The sequence below is a fragment of the Microdochium trichocladiopsis genome, assembly GCF_020744255.1.
Source record: "Microdochium trichocladiopsis strain MPI-CAGE-CH-0230 chromosome Unknown B0I36scaffold_7, whole genome shotgun sequence".
Classification (NCBI taxonomy): Eukaryota; Fungi; Ascomycota; class Sordariomycetes; order Xylariales; family Microdochiaceae; genus Microdochium; species Microdochium trichocladiopsis.
In genome coordinates, this window is record NW_025763550.1 from 974822 (window position 1) to 992889 (window position 18068).

Below are 18068 nucleotides of genomic sequence, written 5' to 3' on the forward strand. Positions count from 1 at the left end.
AGTGGCTGGCAGATGGCGAACTTGACTAGGGTATTTGGCCAGTCCCAGCTGCGTCTCTCCAGAAGAAGCTCAATCTGCAGACGGGAGAACAACTACCTGCTGCACGACCAAGTGTCAGGACCGCGGTGGGCATCAAAAGGTTGGAAACTGCCAGGACTTCCATCCTGCAACAACGCGTGGCAGTCCTCCTTGACCAAAGTTAATGTGTAGCACTAACGCGGGTGCCCGGCTGTGAGGGCCCTTGATGACGAGATCGCCGATGCCACACGCACGGGCAATGCTCCATCAGAACCCACCCTTGACGAGCACCCTTGCACCTGTGGATCAGCTTCTTGTCCACGGATCATCTACCTTCTGTTACGCAGTGAGACAAATTCAGATGCCGCCAGAGATCTTGGGGCATCGAGATGTCAAGGCCAATCCGGAGGGAGCGGGGAATGCCAGGACCAGGTGTCGCGGCACCAAGTCTCCCCCATCGTCTCAAAGTCATCTGGGCCCCCAAGGTGTGACGATTGACCCGGCAGTCCATCAGGAAACGTCCAGGATCGTCCATGCAGATGGCAAGGAAGCTCCAGAGTTACCCATGGTTTCAATTTGCGCGCAAGTTTCTGTTTTGTTTTAGAGTTCGTTTTGCCAACCCTGGCAGACCACGCTGGATCTCTCAAGTGGATTTGGCCGGATCAAAGCTGGCGGCCGAGCTGGTGCGGAGGGGCACCATGGTTTCTTGCGGGCGGTCACTGCATATCGTGGCTTGACACGACAGGCACGTACCTCCACCAGGCCAGACTGGCACCAGCACGCGCGGGCGACGGAGACGTGGCCGGCAACGCAGTAATACATGCGACCACTTACTACCACTTGGTCATGGTTGAAAAGATGCGAGACTCGCTCGTATCGTCCAGCACGAGCAGTCCGCGCCAAGGGGCTTGGCACCCGAACCATCCATCGCCCATGTCGAGCACCACCGAGGATCCACTGCGAAACCGGGTGCCCCTGCAGGACAGGCCTCGTTGGATGGGAAAGCCAGCAGAATCCGGTTTTGTCGGCATGGGCGATGGGCGACGACCCCCCCCCCGGTCTCACGTCAACCTGCAGGCCCGCCCGCTCCGTCTGGCTGGCGTGCCTGAGATGCCTTTCTCATCTATCTCTCTCCTCGCCGCCGCCGACTCTCGGCTGCGTTGTTCGAATTATGCGCCAATTTCCGTGGGGCACACGATCTTGGTGGCAGCGATCTCGTCAATGCCGGACAACAGACGCCGACCCGCGGGCAATTGAAGAATTGCAAAGGCGGCAATCACGCATTGGTGCCGCGTCTGAGGATGCCCAGCAGCAATGGGCAGCTCTGGACGGACGACATTTGCTTGCATGGTGGAGCAGGCAAGCAGAAGACACAAGAAAACAGCCCACGTGCGTGTTGTGCTCGTAATAGACTTTCGGCGCGACTCAATTTTCGCCCTGGCCTAGCCAAGTCCAAGCTTACAGTAAGTTAGTGGGGGAGAGGGAAGGGAAGGGCAGCGGAGCGGAGCGAGCGACCCCTGCGAATGCAGCGTGGAGCTGTCGAGCTGGCTGGATGCGGCAATTGACGTGCCTTCACATTGCGTGGTTCTGCTGCGAGCTTAGCTCCCAGTTAGACGCATGGATATCTGTGTCGTAAGTACATAACTTCGCTAATGGTCAAAGATCTGCGGCAGGCGGCTGCGGGCGGTCCTCTTTGCGCGCGGGGGATGGTCTTGTCGAGTCGTGCCGCCGGAATCGGGGCAGGAATGCATGCAAGCACTATGTACGATAGCGTACTTAAAGTACATATGCGTGACCCACTCGGTCGTTGCAAAAATGGAAGAGCAGGAAGGAAGGGTCGCCGCGCCTGGCATGGGCATAGTAGGCATAGCACGGCATGTTCCAGGCCCCTCGACGTCGAATGCAGAAACTTGCCATGGGCCCAGCCAGTGCATAAAAAGTCACCTGCGGGAGCGGGAGCTTGCTCAGCTGCTGGGACACGCCTGGCCGTTACGATGATGACGGACGACAATGTCTAAAACAAAACTTTGGCGGTTCGGCAGATCCCGCCTCTGAAAGCTTCGCAAACGGCGTACAGGACAACTCAAGGAGCATCTGCTCCCTGAAATAAGCGGAACAAGCCATAAAACTAAACATTAGCCGCGGCGACCTTGGGCGGTTCACTCGTCAGGCACAGCAACGGCAGATGAGAGAGGACATCCTGTCAGGCACCAGTATGGACGATTTCATCAGATCGCCTAGTCGGCATCGTGGACGGGTCTGCATACACGTCTAAACACTCTCGGAGAGGAGCTGGGGGCGCGTTTGGGTTCCTGCCATGGGGCATGAAGCTCCTGTGAGCACGTCTACATCTGCGTGAAGCTTGTCTTCACTGCTTGTTTGTTTGTGTCTGCCTTTTCGTGAGGTCCTCACTCGTCGTTTTCGCTTGCATAAACAACCACGCAACTAAGAATCCGGGTGCTTGAGAATGTTACATATAACTATCTTGGCGAGAGGCACTGGTGGGAATTGTGAGCCAAGTAGCGTGGGACCAATTTCATGGTACGAGTGACCAAGGAAAGGGAATTGAACCGGGAGAAGATGGACTTGTCCATCGCAAGACGACGGGTAGCCCGCGTGAAGGCACTCGCGTCAGGAAAGGAAAATAGGCGGGTCACCCGTGTGAAGTCTGGCTGTAGTCGATGGAGCTGGGCTGAACAGTATGCTTGGCAGGATTTCTAGACCCAGGAGGCTGGTTGTCGGGACTCCCGGACCCGAAACATTTCCCAGTCAGCCATGTTTACGAGTCGATATTTTCATGGGGACAAGTGGTGTCGTGGATGCTTGATACACTCCAGCGGCGAGCAAACAATGTCTGGGTGCGAACGAGGCTTTGGTCTAGCTGGAGGACCAGGGTCAGCTTTCCAGTCCTATCAAGTCGCTCCTACGTTTCCAGATAAACCTCAAATAGGGAATATGTGCGAAATCCTCAAGATTTTTTCCTTTCTGCGCCGCAACAAGCAGAGGACCGTGACTCGACTGGCGCGTGTTGTCTCGACGGGGGAACTGTCAAGATGTCGTTGCTTCATTGCCGAGCCATACCTTGTTCGTACGAAATCATAGGAAATACGAAGGAGAAGCAAAATAGTATTTAGATTGGTAAGATCAACAATGGGGCAAGAAGCACGTTTAGTCCGGTTTCGGATTGTTCGTGGTGTCGACAAGCCGGGGCATGTATCACGCCATCCGGTCACTCGACTGCGTACTCATCCTGATCGAAGCTCGAAATCCGATCTCGAAGATCTCTTTGCCAAAGACCCTTTCTGAAGTCCAGGTGAATGGAAATGCCGGCCTTGACAAGCGTGATAAGTTAGAGGCGGCACTCTAGAACGACTGGCGCTTCAAAGGAACCAGGATCTCCAATACGGAAGGCGTGTTACGCTTGGAAACGCGATGGGAAGGTGGAGCGTAGCATATAACGTCACGATAATGACTAAGCTGGCAGCTCGCAGCCAAGAGTCTTTCACATTCTTCAACACAAGGAATTTTTAAACCAGCTGCCCATGATGATGTGTGCCGCTCCTTGCCCTCTCTCCCCCTCGATGTCAGTCCAGCAGAAAACGTGATGATTGATAAAAAACAAGACAAACCACCGGCAAATACTTTCAATTGACTGGTCGTATTGAATTGAGTTAAGAACGGTGCCAAGCTACACGACCAACTTAGTGACTCAACAAGCAATATTGTAGTGTGATGTGCTTCTCCCTTCCCGTCAGAAATACCAGACTTCCCCCAACCACGCGCTGGGCCATCGAAGAAAGAGACACAGCACATCAGCAGATGCGGTAGTCGTTTTGCCAGCTGTTTGTTGCGGACCTGAGCTAGACTTGGGGAATAATTCTTTGGGATCCGAATTGTGGTGAGATCCGCCACGAGATCGAGCGTGTCTCGATTAGTCAATGTGACTTGGGACATACATTGTTACGGTTCGATATTACGGTTATATTGCGAGTTGTGAAGCCAGTGTCAAGAGCCACCGTACTGAGCCAGAATTACGCAAAGGGTGTGGGTGTCATCATGAATGTGTGCATGACCGGGGAAGTCCATCACTAATTGAAAACAAGGTATGGCAAAGTACTATTTATGGCGAGTGTCGCCTTCTTTGGATTTCTCGGGTGACTGATGGTGGTGGTGTCTAAAGCATGGCGAACTCCGTTATCAAACCAAAGTCAATACCACTCTTGAGTTGGCCCTGGCCACAGCACTCCGCCGACGTTTTATCCGAAAACCTCTCAGAAACATGGTTTGGTCTTCTGTCAGCCCGATTGAGGCAGATCCCAGAGCAAATTGTCTCGTGCGAGGTAGTCGTTCCAGTCGTGAGTGTCGGCCAGGGTAGTCCCCATCATTCGCCCTCTTATCTTTTTGTCTTTTCGTAATTCATCGCGTAAAAGTGATTGGGTCCAGGGATTGTCCTCCATCCTCTTTCGGGGTTCTGTTCCGATTGTGCCGTCTCGACGAAGCGTTGTCACAGGGTTGTCAAAAGAAGCAAGAGTGCATGCCCGTTCCCCGATGCGTGTGTGATGTGATGTGCGCGCGCGTGGTTGTGTAGAGTTCTTTGTTGGTATTTTCCCTTTTTTTGATTTCGTTGTCGATTTTGCTAGACACGCAAGGTCGAAACCGTGAATCCTTGCCTAACCCAGATGCAGCCTAACCATGAACCGTCCACGCTTCCAAACTCCGGCCTATCCCCATGTTTATATCGAAGAGGGGTAGAGCATGACACGAACAGAAGCACCAAACGACTTGGAGGGAAGAGGAGTGCTGAACTTGGCGCGGACGACGCCGGAGTTGCCTGTAAAATATCTGTCAGTACAGATTGTTCCGTGGTCGAAAAACCGACTGCCGAGCGAGAATTGCGGAGGCATACCGTGAGGGCGGGTGACCTTGCCCCAGATGACGCGGACCTTGGTGCCGCGGATCTCCTTCTGGCCCTTGTAGACGTAGGCGACACGCTTGCCGAGGTAGAAGCTGCGGTGCTGTTAGTCTCAAACTGTTTCAAGCTGTTTGCTCCTAGATTTGGACTGCATACTTGGCGGCGTTGGTGTCGTCAACACCCTCGATCTTGATCAGACTCGTCTTGGAGTGGGTGACGTGCCGGCTACGCTGGTAGCTGAGGTGGCGACCCCTATGATTAAAAGGTGGTCAGCGGGATTGTCCTGACGTTTCGGTGTCGTGCGCAGTTTCCATAAAAGACATGTCGTTGCGACATTCGTTCGAGCAATGCGTCGGGTTGAGTTGTCCAGCCGTGGTGTTGCCGAGAATGTGCGGATCCGAGATCGGTGTAAAACAAGTTCAAGGTGCACTCACTTGACGTATACTGTAGACAAAGAGATGTTAGCATGAATGTTCACCTGCATCCGCCTCTGACATGTTGCTGCTGGCGCGCCCGACGATATTTTGTCTGAATTGTGACCTCTCCGAACTCTGCGAAAGAAAAAATCGTGCGAGCGCGCCGGCGTGTGTCCTTCCACCCGAGGTTCTACTCACGTCTGTGTCCGGCTTCGGTAGGCATCTTGTCGGTTAGTATCTGTGCCGTCCTCGGGAATCCGTCGATCCGGGAGAATGGTGTGCTGCTGGGCGAGAGTCGTTGTCGTGGAGTTCGGTGCAGTCCTATCTTCAAAGCGAGGCACCGGGCTATGGGTGATGATTGTGGGTCCCTCAATTTTGGTTGGTATTTTTGAAAAACCGAAACTCGTGTGGGTGCGAGACGAGCCGGCAATCTGCCGCGCGACACCGCCTAGTCACATGATTTCTGCACATTTCCCGATTTATGCAGAGACTGATGACATAGGTCGCATTATGTTTGGCCAGTGCATCACGCTTCACTTGAGCACTGGGACCGCCTGTGATGCGTGCGACCTGGGCTAACTCAACTTTGTAGATCAACAGCCGTACCTGAGCTATACCGAAGGTTGGGTCTTCATGCTACCGCAAACAGAAAGGCATATTCCGATCGTCATGTTGCTCCCTTGTGTAGTGTTCAGACACATACACAGATTGATTCTTGGACCTCTTGCTGGCGAGTCGGTGAACTCTGGCTGAATGCGAATGTATTGCGCTTACTCAGCCACACAATAGTCGCTCGTCCTGAGTCTTGAGCTCACCAGCACTCCTGGCTGCCCACATGCGACTACTGCAAAGGGCCAGCGTGCGGGACAAGCGTGCGTAGAAGCAAGTGGACTTTCGCCCTTCTTTGGGCACACATGATGGTGAGAAGCTCCAGCAATCATGTCGGTCCGGCCACGTGCTTCGAAGAACATCCCCACCTCGCGGCATTGTGTGCCAGCTGTTTATGCGGATGTCGGCGGCGCAACAGAGCGAGAGCTGCGGGTGCGGTGAAGCTTGACCATCTGTGCATCGTTGTGGATTCTCAAAACCCCCACCAGTTTCCCTTTATCCGCGTCAATGAAAGAGACCGAAGGCGCCGTCGCCGCCCCCCGTCCCGCCTTCGCGCGCAGGTCCATATTGGTAAGCGCATCATGGCGGCCAACCTCCCTATGACAGAGCGTGGGGGGCGTGATTGTTAAGGCTCGGCAACACCCAGACACAACCTGGCGGAAATGTCCTTGAAGCGTGTGCTGTGATGACTCTTGACAATGTTTGTCCAGACTGCAGCTTGAATCACACCAAGCAGCGCCCCTCTTTGGCAGCCTGGAATGCCTCTCTCTGGCCTCTCAATGTATGGGCCTCGTCAATAGCCCGTCGCAAGCAACCACTTTTGCCTCGACTTGTTCGCTGCCGTCCTGATCCTCTCGGCCTCTGAATAAGTATCTGTCCAATGCCCTGGGTCTCCAGGCTCTCTACCAACTCCCACAAGGCCTTGACCTTTTTGCATGTCACACCTAGCAATTACAAGGGTGAATTGCAGCAAGCTTACAGAGTTCCGAGCTAACGGCAGATAGTGCCAGGCGTTCACCTTGCAATATTCTAAGAAGACCTCCTCTAATGTCAGCCTCAAGGTAGGGAAAAGTCAAAGCACCGGCACTTTACGACGCAGCTTTTCCCTTCATGGTGCGTGGCAACCTTCTGTTCCAAAGAGCCTGATACGGCTCAGATTTCGAAATCGAGCGGGTTCCAGGTGAGCTGGGTTGCAGGGTCTTTCCACCGATATCTCCGTCCATGGGAGTGGCGTAGATGCTTATTGATCACAACACACTTTGGGAGTGGCCCGTGCCGGCGGAAATGGCGAAAAATACAGGGGTCCTCCGTCCTTCCGTCGACATGAGAACCCATCAGGCGGCCGAGCTATGCTACGTAATGGGTGAAACCCACGCCGACCCACTGTCGACTCGGCACCCTGCAGGTCCCTGGTGGCTCGCGGCGAGCGAGGCTCTTAGTGATGACAAGGGGCTGCAAATAGCCTGTCCAGCAAAAGCTGTCGCACGTGGTGCCTGCCTACGGAGTACCGCAGACTGGATGTGGCGGAATGTCGAGAATGTAGCCCCAAAAGTGCTATGCCGTCGTTGGGGAGGAGGAGCTGCTGGCTTGGGGGGTCATGTAAGAGAGCTTCGCCTCGCGCGGGGTCTGCTGGCTCAGCCAGCAGCACGGCGAGAAACACGAGCCCCCACCAGCTCGAGATTGGGAGGTGATATGCAGGCTCTGGGCAGCACGCAGGCAGGCTAAGCAGGGGATCCCTCAGCGCAGAGCGCAGCAAAAGCGCCGAAGATGATGCCCACTTGCAGCACCTGTGGCGGCGGAGGCGCCGGAGGGTGCGACGTAGAGTTGAGGTAGGTTTGAGCGAAGGCCAGCCCTGGCGGCAGGTCCTGCTGGGCGATTATTACGCAGCGGTGGGGTCGGGGTGGGCAAGTGGGCTGCCGCTTCGCTGTGACGTCCAGGAAATCTCCAGTCGGCGCTGGAGCTTCCCTCGTCCGGACCGGCCGCACTGAGCTGGGCCGCCGCCTTCGTGCTGCGACGAGCCGCGAGCACCTCGACAACTTCTTCCACTCCCCATTCCACCATCCCACGACACCTCCAACCTCTCGACGACACGGAAAAAACCACTGCTCGCCGCAGCATCCATCCCAGTCCCAGCAAGCACTGCATCGCAGCCTTAGGCGAATCCCTGCTATCTCGGCTGCCCGCAATGGACTCCGCCGCCTCGTGAGTTGCAAGCTCCCCTCCATCTACCTCCACCCCGCCGCCATCCTCTGTCCATCCTCGGTGACACTGATCGCTTCGAGCGGCCGGCCAATTCTCCTTCATTCTGTGGCGACATGCTCCGCAGAGCTGAGTCTCTCGCACATGGCATTCGCAGAACAACATCTCAAATAAATCTTCCGGGTGGTAGCTCTTGCTACCCCTCACAACTGGTGGCGCTTTGAGGCTGACAGTGATCATGACGTTGCAGCACCATGGAGCTCAAGGAGAACACCATCATCGTGGTCCTTGGTGCCTCCGGAGACCTGGCCAAGAAGAAGACCGTGAGTCCCCGAGCTACTGGACAATTGCTATGCATTCGTCTCGTTGTCACAACGAATGTGCTAACCTGCTCCTAGTTCCCGGCCCTGTTTGGTCTTGTAGGTTTCCCACGCCGGCCTGTCCGCTTTCCAGCCGGACGCTTACTGACAAAACCTCCCACAGTACCGCAACCAATTCCTCCCCAAGGATACCAAGATCGTCGGCTATGCGCGCACAAAGATGGACCACGACGAGTACCTCAAGAGGGTCAAATCTTACATCAAGACCCCAACCAAGGATATTGAGCGGCAACTCGAGGAATTCTGTGAGGCGTGCTCCTATGTCTCTGGCCAGTACGACAAGGACGAGTCGTTCAACGAGCTCGACGCCCACCTGAAGAAGCTCGAGCAAGGCCGCAACGAGGCCCACCGCGTCTTCTACATGGCCTTGCCGCCCAGTGTCTTCACCATAGTCTCCCAGCACCTCAAGAAGTGCTGCTACCCTACTAACGGCATTGCTCGCATCATTGTAAGTCTGGCAGAAACGCGGCTCCACATGCGGCCTTGCAGCTCTCACTGACACGGAAATGCCACAACAGGTCGAGAAGCCATTTGGTAAGGACCTGGCCAGCTCTCGGGAGCTCCAAAAGTCTCTGGAGCCCGACTGGAAGGAGGACGAAATCTTCCGCATCGATCACTACCTCGGAAAGGAAATGGTCAAGAACATTCTGATTCTCCGATTTGGCAACGAATTCTTTGGCGCGACATGGAACCGCCACCACATCGACAATGTCCAAATCACATTCAAGGAGCCCTTTGGAACTGAGGGCCGAGGTGGATACTTTGACGAGTTCGGCATCATCCGCGACGTCATGCAGAACCATCTGCTCCAAGTCTTGACTCTCCTGGCGATGGAGCGCCCCATCTCGTTCTCTGCTGAGGACATCCGCGACGAGAAGGTGCGCGTGCTGAGGAGCATCCCGCCCATTGAGCCCAAGAACGTCATCATTGGCCAGTACGGAAAATCCCTGGACGGCACCAAGCCCTCGTACAAGGAGGACGATACTGTCCCCAAGGACTCCCGGTGCCCGACCTTCTGCGCGCTCGTTGCCTACATCAAGAACGAGAGGTGGGATGGTGTGCCTTTCATCATGAAGGCTGGCAAGGCGCTCAACGAGCAAAAGACTGAAATCCGGATTCAGTTCAAGGACGTTACTAGTGGTATCTTCAAAGACATCCCCCGGAACGAGCTCGTCATGCGCATCCAGCCCAACGAGAGTGTATACATCAAGATGAACTCCAAGCTGCCTGGACTGAGCATGCAGACCGTCGTCACAGAGCTTGACCTGACCTACCGGCGGCGATTCTCTGACCTCAAGATTCCTGAGGCTTATGAGTCCCTGATCCTCGACGCCCTCAAGGGCGACCACTCCAACTTTGTCCGAGACGACGAGCTCGACGCCAGCTGGAGGACATTCACGCCGCTCCTCCACTACCTGGATGACAACAAGGAGATCATCCCTATGGAGTATCCCTATGGTATGTCGACAAGGCATTCTGACGAGCGGTCGTGTCGTGAACTAACCAAAAATTGAAACAGGCTCTCGGGGTCCGGCCGTGCTGGACGACTTCACTTCATCGTATGGCTACAAGTTCAGCGATGCTGCTGGCTACCAGTGGCCGCAGACCTCGGCCGCTCCTCCCAACAAGTTGTAAGTCTGCTGATGCGCCGCTTGGCATCTTGACGACATAGTTGGCGCCCTGTTCAAATCCGTCCCCCACAAGTTCCATTGGACTGATGGGCGTGTGGCTAATGTGGCGTACAAGAATGTAAAATACGGAGCTGGTCAATTCGCTGGCACTGAGGTTGCATCGGGAGAGTCTCGGGTTGTGTTGGGGAAGGATACTAGTACTTGATTGGTAGTGAACGCAAGCAAAGCCCCTCGAGTCAATGTACATGGCGGCATGGTGAAATTTTCGTGCTTGAGATGAGCCAACCAGCTCATAATATGAAGAAACCAAGCAAGAGTGGTAGAATCAAATTCACTGGCTCCAAGAACGTGTAGACCCCCCTTGCGCGCCGTACTTGACGAAATGTGCAATTTTTCATGCCAGCGGAGAAGCCATGTCGTTCTGCGGTCGGAGGCAAGAAATATGCCGGTTTGCGCGGAGAGTGTATCAGCCCTCAGGCAGAAATGTTGCTGCCTTGACTTTGAAGCCCCTTTGATATCGGTTTGTTCTACCGTGGTCACTAGTCATGCCATTTTGCTAGCAGCTCTGGTGCCTAGGGCTGCATGTGAAGACCTGGTGGAGCTAGGCATTCGTGGCTTGGGAGATTATTTAGAGCCTGAGCGCTAATGCCTGTTGGGTCTTGTCACATTCTCAATACTCTGGATCCTGGAATCATCTGCCGGGCATAGGACAGTCGGAGCTCCCTCCCTCTTGGGAGAGTAGGGTCGGGTCAAGAGGAGTAGTAGATCCTGCTTGTCATGGTGCCTTTGCATCCTCTGGACTTGCCTGTTGCAGCCAACGGCACTGCAATCAAAGAGTTGAAAAGATCGTGCTTGGCGCTCAATATACGCATTCCCGGGGGAGGGTCCCCCGTTGAGCAAACAAATGGTATAAAGGAGAGAATGAATAGACTAGTTAGGCTGCCCTTCGCGTAGACTTGCGTACGGGAGTTGCCGTCGAAGTCGTAACCACGTTTTTCGAACTTGAAAAGGTGGTAAGCGAGCTTTGGGGGCTTCAGGGACCGCCGCCTGGGGTCCCCAGTTCAAGGTACCTGTGACAACTCCTTCCGGGACGGCGTCAGGGCCGTGAAGTGCCCAGGAGCTAGCGCTAGTATTGACGCTTAATTTTCTTTTAGGGGTACTTGGATGGGAAAACCAGGCAGGGTCCGGAACACAAACACATTTTGAACATTGATGCTTGCGTCGATACACGGACTCATGCGTTGGCAAGATCCTTCACACCACGGCCGTTGAGCGCTCGCTCTAGAGAGATGCCTATTACTGTGCCCAGGTGTACTCGGAGCACTTTTAAGAAGTCAAAAAAAGGTTGTTATTTGTCACTGTCAAAACGAGAGCTGCGGATTCGTTTAGTCTCGGGTACGAAAGCGATTGGCAGAAGCCTACCCGCAGGGTGGATCTTTCGCGCGTGATCGCCGCCAGTCGAGAAAGCACCGTGCCAAGGATGGTGCGCTTATGTGGTCCCGTGCCGGCAGCGCGTTTTCATGATTCAGGATGATTCTAGTATCTGGAATACTGAAGGTGGCACCTTGGGTACACAGCGCGGCCTTCAACTCAGAGCTGCTGGACCCAATGGAATCTCCCGGTCATCATGGCCAGTCATTTGCTGTCAAACTGTGGCATTGGCGAAGACGAAGGGCGATCTGCCCCAGCGTAAAGAAGTAAGTACGCTAGGTAGCATTGAGACTGTAGGGCCCCTCGGACACCCGTGGTGGTCGGCCGCCGGAGCGCTACACGCCCGAGCTCCCGACTGCCCAACTTCGAACAAGCGACCTGGTGATCAACGATGACAGGAGTTCTGATGACTTTGAGGGACATCTGGCCAAAGCCAAGACGAAAACCCCTCGCAATTGGGACTGGGACTGTGCGGAATGGGCCGGGCTGGAGGGCATCTCCTGCGCGCGCCGGATGCATTTCTGCTCGCCGGCGGAGACATATGAAACGGAGGTACCGCCGCACGAGCTGTCGTATTTCGGGTGCGCGTCCCCTAATAAGACGGCGTCGTTCTCAGCCGCACCAGACGTGCCTGCCTGCTTGCCTAGCCCCGGGAGCATGATTCACTCTGACCCCAGACTCGCTTGACTCTGAGCTGCCTGAGTGCCGCCAAGCAGACACTCGGGGTTTTTCTCTGCACAGATGACGGCAGCCGTGACGACCACCCTCGCTTGACACCCCAGGCAGCAACGGCGGGAGTTCCACTGCGGAAGTTCCACCATCCCGTCCTCGACCATTCCAAATGTCCACTGGGATGGTTGTCTGTCAAGTGCTGACCTGTTCTCTTGGTGCGAAGCAATTTCATGCTGTCGGCCGCAGCTGCCAAGAGCGACCAGGGGACTATCCTTGGTGGTTGTTATAGACTTCTTGTCCCCGCGACAAGCTCCTGAGTCTGGACTCCTTGTTCACCTGCGATCTCCTCCTCTTCGCTCAGACACTCCCCAGCACAACATCGCGAGCTCCCTGATCGCGCGCGTGTGTGTCCATCCACCTGCCTGCCTGTCAACTCAGGCGTTTTCCCCTCGGCTGCACGCATCACCAGTTCGTCGCTGCGCAGGCCCACGGTCTTGCTGCCCGCCTCCGCAATGGAGAAAGGCCAAGATGCACTCGCCTCGGCGCCTGCAGGCCCCACTGCCGCCGCGTCCACGGCGCCCGTCGCCTCTGGCTCGACGCCCTTCCCCGAAAAGGCGGCCACGACGACGACAACCGCGAAGTCGTCCGCAAATCCTCCGCTGCTGACCAAGGAAGAGGCAGCCGCCCAGGACGCGAAGCTCAGGCCGGAGCGCGAGGCCGCCTTTGCAGACTACCTTGTAGGTCTCCGGCAGCTTTCGTCAGACTGCACTTACAAGATGATTCGGGCGCAAACACAACTCTAACACCAAATGAAAACAGAGGATCTTCTCGTACGCGAAACCATGGGACTTCCCTCTCATGATTGTCGCTGCCCTCGCGGCCATGGGCGCCGGCACTACCCTGCCGCTCATGAACGTGGTTTTCGGTAGGTGTACAACCTTTGGAGCTCCGAAATATATTCACACTGACACGCCGATCTGATCAGGTGCACTTGTTGGCCAATTTACCAGCTATTTCACGCCTAACCCGACCATCACGCAGGAAGAGTTCCAGGCCGGTCTCAACAGGCAATCGCTGTACATCTTTTTGTTGTTCCTCGGCCGCTTTGTCCTAACCTACATCAACAAGTTTTCCTTCCGCATGATCGGCATTCGCATGTCCGCCGCCATCCGCCTGCACTACCTGCAATGCCTCTTCTCCCAGGCCATCCACGTCCTCGACTCCATGGCCCCGGGATCCGCGGCAGGGACAATCACGACTACCGCCAACACCATGCAGCTGGGCATCTCCGAGAAGCTGGGCACGTTTCTCGAGTTCATGGCCACCATTATCACGGCCACCGTCATTGCCTTCACGTATAGCTGGAGCTTGACCCTTGTAACATGCTCCATCATCGTCTTCATTGGGATCGTTTCTGCCATCCTCATTCCTTTCATCGTCAAGAGCACCAGCAGGACCACCAAGGCCGAGACCAAGTCCTCCTCCGTTGCCAGCGAGGCCTTTTCAGCTATCCGCATGGTTACAGCTTGTGGTGCTGAGGCGCAGATGACCAAGCGCTTCGCGGTGTGGGCCGACGCCGCCAGGAGACATGGACTGTCCACTTCGCCGCTCATGGCCGCACAGTTTGGTCTCATCTTCTTCTCCCTATATGCCGCTTTCGCCCTGGCTTTCTGGTTTGGTGGCCACAACATCGGCAACAGCGAGACCGTCCTTGTCGTGCTTATGTCCGTCATGATGATGGTCATTTCGCTCGAGCGCATCTCGACCCCTCTTATTGCAGTTGGAAAAGCCATGGTCGCCGCCTGTGAGTTCTTCACCATCATCGATGCCCCCCGCCCGGAGTCTGGTAACCTCAAGGGTCCCGAGGTCACTGCCAACAACGACATCACCTTCAAGGGCGTCGACTTTGCCTACCCTAGCCGGCCGCACGTCAAAGTCCTCGACGGCCTTGACCTCACCATCCAAGCCGGCAAGCTTACTGCCATTGTTGGACCTTCCGGTTCAGGCAAGAGCACGATTGTTGGCCTCATCGAGCGCTGGTATACTCTGCAGAATCAACATGTCATCGCCAAGGCCATCGACCCCGAGAAGAAGAAGAAGGCTGCCGAGAAGAAGAAAAAACAGGAGAAGAAGGCCAAGAAGAATGGCGGCGTGATCGAGACCGACTCGGACGACGAAGAAGCTGCAAGCCAGCCTGAGGACACGGGTGCTCCTATCGAGCTGAAAGGTTCGATACAGAATGGAGAGCACGAACTCAATGCGATGGATCTTAAGTGGTGGCGTTCGCAGATCGGCTTGGTCCAGCAAGAACCTTTCCTCTTCAACGACAGCATCTACAAGAATGTGGCATATGGTTTGATCGGCTCCGAATTCGAGAATGAGAGTGAAGAGCGCAAGAAGGAGCTCGTGCGGGAAGCTTGTAGAGAGTCATTTGCCGACGAATTCATCGATCGCCTTCCAGACGGGTATGAGACCTTTGTGGGCGATAGTGGCACGAAGCTATCTGGAGGTCAGCGCCAACGCATCAGCATTGCTCGTGCAGTCATAAAGAAGCCCAAGATCCTCATTCTTGACGAAGCCACCTCGGCCATTGATGTTCGTGGAGAAAAGATTGTGCAGGCAGCACTCGACAAGGTTTCTCAGGGACGTACCACCATCACCATCGCGCATCGGCTGTCAACCATCCGCAAAGCAGACACCATCGTTGTCCTGAAGAAGGGCAAGGTTGTTGAACAGGGCACACACGATTCACTGCTTGAGAACGACAAGGGCGTCTACTACGGCCTCGTTCACGCTCAGCACCTTTCCCTCGGCGAGCCTTCGGACGCCAGCGATGTCGAAACCACTGAAGAGGAAGACCTTGGTACCGTCCTTGATCGAGAGAAGAGCGCAGCGCTTTCCGAGGGCGGCGAAGTCACTGGCCAAGGACCAGGTTGGAAGCAACGAGGTCTCGTTCGAAGCTTCGGGTTGCTGCTGTACGAGCAAAAGACCCGCTTCCCAGCGTACGTAATCACGATAGTGGCCGCGATGTGTGCTGGTTCCGTGTCTCCCGTACAAGCCTACCTCTTTGCGAAAATTCTTGACGTCTTCACCCTCCCAATCGGCAGTCCGGAGTACAACCGGGACATCAACTTCTGGTCTCTGATGTGGGCTGTGCTGGCCATTAGCAATGGCATTGCTTATTTCACGCTTGGCTATGTCTCGACAACTATTGCTCATGTAAGTATTCTTATGACATTTGCCTGGTGGCTCATCTGTCTTACTAATATCACGTCCAGCACGTCTCCTCATTCTACCGGAAGCAGTACTTTGAGAACCTTCTGTACCAGAAGACATCCTACTTTGACCACGAGGACAACTCCACAGGCACTTTAACGGCTCGCGTTGGCGGCGACCCGAAGCAGCTCGAAGAGCTCCTCGGCATGAACATGTCCATGGTGTACACTTCCTTCTTTACGCTCGTCGGTTCACTTTCCATCTCGTTCGCCTTTGGCTGGAAACTCGCTCTGGTGGCAACCTGCGTGACGGTGCCGCTAGGCCTGATCGCAGGGTACTTCCGCTTCAGGTTTGAGATTCAGTTCGAGAAGATGTATGGCGCTGTCTTTGCCGAGTCATCAAAATTCGCTGCCGAGGCTATCGGCGCCTTCAGGACCGTGGCGTCTTTGACACTCGAGGATACCGTCACGGGCCGTTACGACGCCTTGCTGAGTGGTCACATTACTGAAGCCTACAAGAAAGCCAGATGGTCGACCATCATTTTTGCGTTCTCGGAAAGTGTCAGTTTGGGCTGCCAGGCGCTCATCTTCTGGTATGGAGGCACGCTTCTGGCCAGCCGCGAGTACAACATGGTACAGTTCCTTGTCTGTTACATGGCTGTCATTCAAGGCGCCGAGGCCGCCGGCCAGGGCTTCAGCTTCGGGCCAAATGCGGCCCAAGCATCCGGTGCTGCAAACCGCATTCTCAGTGTTCGTTCTTCGCGACACCAGGGCCAGATTGGCGAAACTGAGCACATCACCGGTGCCGAAGGTGGCATCAAGATCGAGCTCAAGAATGTCCACTTCAAGTACCCAACTCGCGACGTCAATGTGTTCAAGAACTTAAACATGACCATTGAGAAGGGCCAGTTTGCGGCGCTGGTGGGCGCCTCTGGCTGCGGCAAGACCAGCATCATTTCCCTGCTGGAGCGCTTCTATGAAGTGCCCCGCGGTGAAATCCTTGCCAATGGAACCGACATCAGCAAGGTTGACGTCCACGAGTACAGGAAGCACTTGTCTCTCGTCGCCCAAGAGCCAACCCTCTTCCAGGGCACGCTGCGCGAGAACATCCTTCTAGGCATGGACCCGGACGCCATCTCCGAGGAGGAGCTGCACGCGGTATGTCGCGATGCGAGCATCCACGACTTCATCGTGTCGCTGCCTGACGGATACAACACCGAGATCGGAAGCAAAGGTGTTAGCCTGTCTGGTGGACAGAAGCAGCGCGTGGCTATTGCGCGCGCGCTCGCACGGAAACCGCACGTGCTGCTGCTCGACGAGGCGACGAGCAGTTTGGACTCGGAGAGTGAGAAGCTGGTGCAAGCGGCGTTCGAGCGGGCGGCAGAGGGCCGGACCATGGTAGTCGTCGCCCACCGCCTGGCGACCGTACAGAACGCCGATGTCATCTTTGTCCTAGGCGAGGGCAATGTGCTTGAAAAGGGCAGTCACGCGGAACTCTTGAAGAAGAAGGGCGTGTACTGGCATATGGTATGTTCTTATGATGTTCTTGACGCTGCCCTCCTCAACCAAAATCAAACATGATTTCGCTAACATTTTGACTTTGCAACGACAGTGCCAGAGCCAGGCCCTCGATCGGTAACATCAGCGGCTTGTGTAATATTTGTTGGATCAGTTTTAATAGATAGACATCCTCACCTCTCCGGGCAGGTTTTCCTTGTATCTTCTCCTCTCCCGTTCTTTCTCTACACCACCTAAAATCTAGGGACTATAAATTGCATACATGAAGGAGGCGTACCGATCTCATTGGTTAGGGGTCCGTATGTACAAGTACGTGAGTTCGCTGCCGTTCTTGCACAAGACTCGACGGCATCCTGGGCTGAGAGTTGGACATTGGATGTATGCGTTTAACTCTTTTCGTGTGGGTATTTACTTCGCTCGACTATTTTTCTGAGTATGTACAAGAAATTACAACTCTTCTCCAGCGCTGTGTCATATTGGCATTGCATGTTTGAGAATGGGTCTTGTCAAATTTAACGCGCCACGCGCGTTTTCAGCAAGACTAGTGTCCGGAACGTTTTACCAGACGCACACGCCGTGACAGACCGGACCTTGGTCTCGTGCATACAACTTCCCTTTTTTTTCCATGAAGTGCATTGGTACATGCCAGGCCATGAACGTCGAAGGAGCCGCGCCCAAGTAGGAGGCGCTGGTGCAGTACATCTTCTTATACTGAACCAAGATTCGTCGTTTTTTATCCAATGTCCTGCTGGGGCAAGACCCGGGCTAAGTTCCTGCTGGACTTTGACTGGACGATGCACTCTCATGGAGAGGCCAGCGTTGACACTTCCGCCTCCAAGCAGCTTTGGCCTTTTCTTTTCCCCCCAATGAGCTGGGCTACAAGCAGACGGGCACAGGGCCCCGAAAGGATACAGATCCATGGCCTGCTCTGCTCTGCTCGACGTCTCTTCATAGAGCCAACGAAAACGGTCCCGGCGAGGATTCAGCAGAAGATCAGATGTAGGAGGAGTAGTCCTACTAGCAAAACGACGACGGCGAGCAGTATCAGCCGGGCGAGGACAAGGAGG

The 18068-nt window shown here is 55.1% G+C and overlaps 4 protein-coding genes across 4 annotated transcripts; 2 read left to right on the plus strand and 2 right to left on the minus strand.

Moving 5' to 3' along the window:
• Window positions 1-4751: 4751 nt before the first annotated feature.
• B0I36DRAFT_375332 (ribosomal protein L35A) lies at window positions 4752-5253 on the minus strand (the record flags this gene model as incomplete). The annotated part of the gene is made up of 4 exons (XM_046160359.1): window positions 4752-4849; window positions 4925-5025; window positions 5087-5182; window positions 5219-5253. The coding sequence occupies 4 exons, from the start codon at window positions 5251-5253 to the stop codon at window positions 4752-4754; spliced, it is 330 nt and encodes a 109-aa protein (XP_046010281.1).
• Window positions 5254-7287: 2034 nt separating this feature from the next.
• On the minus strand, window positions 7288-8294 carry B0I36DRAFT_139104 (uncharacterized protein). The gene has a single exon (XM_046148341.1). It carries the CDS (start codon window positions 8178-8180, stop codon window positions 7677-7679), a length of 504 nt encoding a protein of 167 aa, XP_046010282.1. The 5' UTR covers window positions 8181-8294; the 3' UTR covers window positions 7288-7676.
• A 114-nt stretch (window positions 8295-8408) lies between these two features.
• On the plus strand, window positions 8409-10169 carry B0I36DRAFT_375333 (glucose-6-phosphate 1-dehydrogenase; the record flags this gene model as incomplete). Its single annotated transcript, XM_046160360.1, has 5 exons — window positions 8409-8477; window positions 8553-8573; window positions 8638-8982; window positions 9053-9992; window positions 10054-10169. The coding sequence occupies 5 exons, from the start codon at window positions 8409-8411 to the stop codon at window positions 10167-10169; spliced, it is 1491 nt and encodes a 496-aa protein (XP_046010283.1).
• Window positions 10170-12640: 2471 nt separating this feature from the next.
• B0I36DRAFT_139152 (P-loop containing nucleoside triphosphate hydrolase protein) lies at window positions 12641-17318 on the plus strand. The gene is made up of 5 exons (XM_046148342.1): window positions 12641-13005; window positions 13088-13193; window positions 13254-15487; window positions 15547-17010; window positions 17096-17318. Exons 1-5 carry the CDS (start codon window positions 12781-12783, stop codon window positions 17120-17122), a joined length of 4056 nt encoding a protein of 1351 aa, XP_046010284.1. The 5' UTR covers window positions 12641-12780; the 3' UTR covers window positions 17123-17318.
• The last annotated feature ends 750 nt before the right edge of the window (window positions 17319-18068 follow it).

What these genes read in the sequence shown, in the direction of transcription:
- B0I36DRAFT_139104 (XM_046148341.1), bottom strand. Translation starts at nt 8,180, where the DNA reads ATGGAGGGGAGCTTGCAACTCACGAGGCGGCGGAGTCCATTGCGGGCA.
- B0I36DRAFT_139152 (XM_046148342.1), top strand. Translation starts at nt 12,781, where the DNA reads ATGGAGAAAGGCCAAGATGCACTCGCCTCGGCGCCTGCAGGCCCCACT. An exon ending in CCGCCTTTGCAGACTACCTT is followed by an intron (nt 13,006 to 13,087) that starts GTAGGTCTCCGG and finishes AAATGAAAACAG; the next exon opens with AGGATCTTCTCGTACGCGAA. An exon ending in AGGGCGTGTACTGGCATATG is followed by an intron (nt 17,011 to 17,095) that starts GTATGTTCTTAT and finishes TTGCAACGACAG; the next exon opens with TGCCAGAGCCAGGCCCTCGA.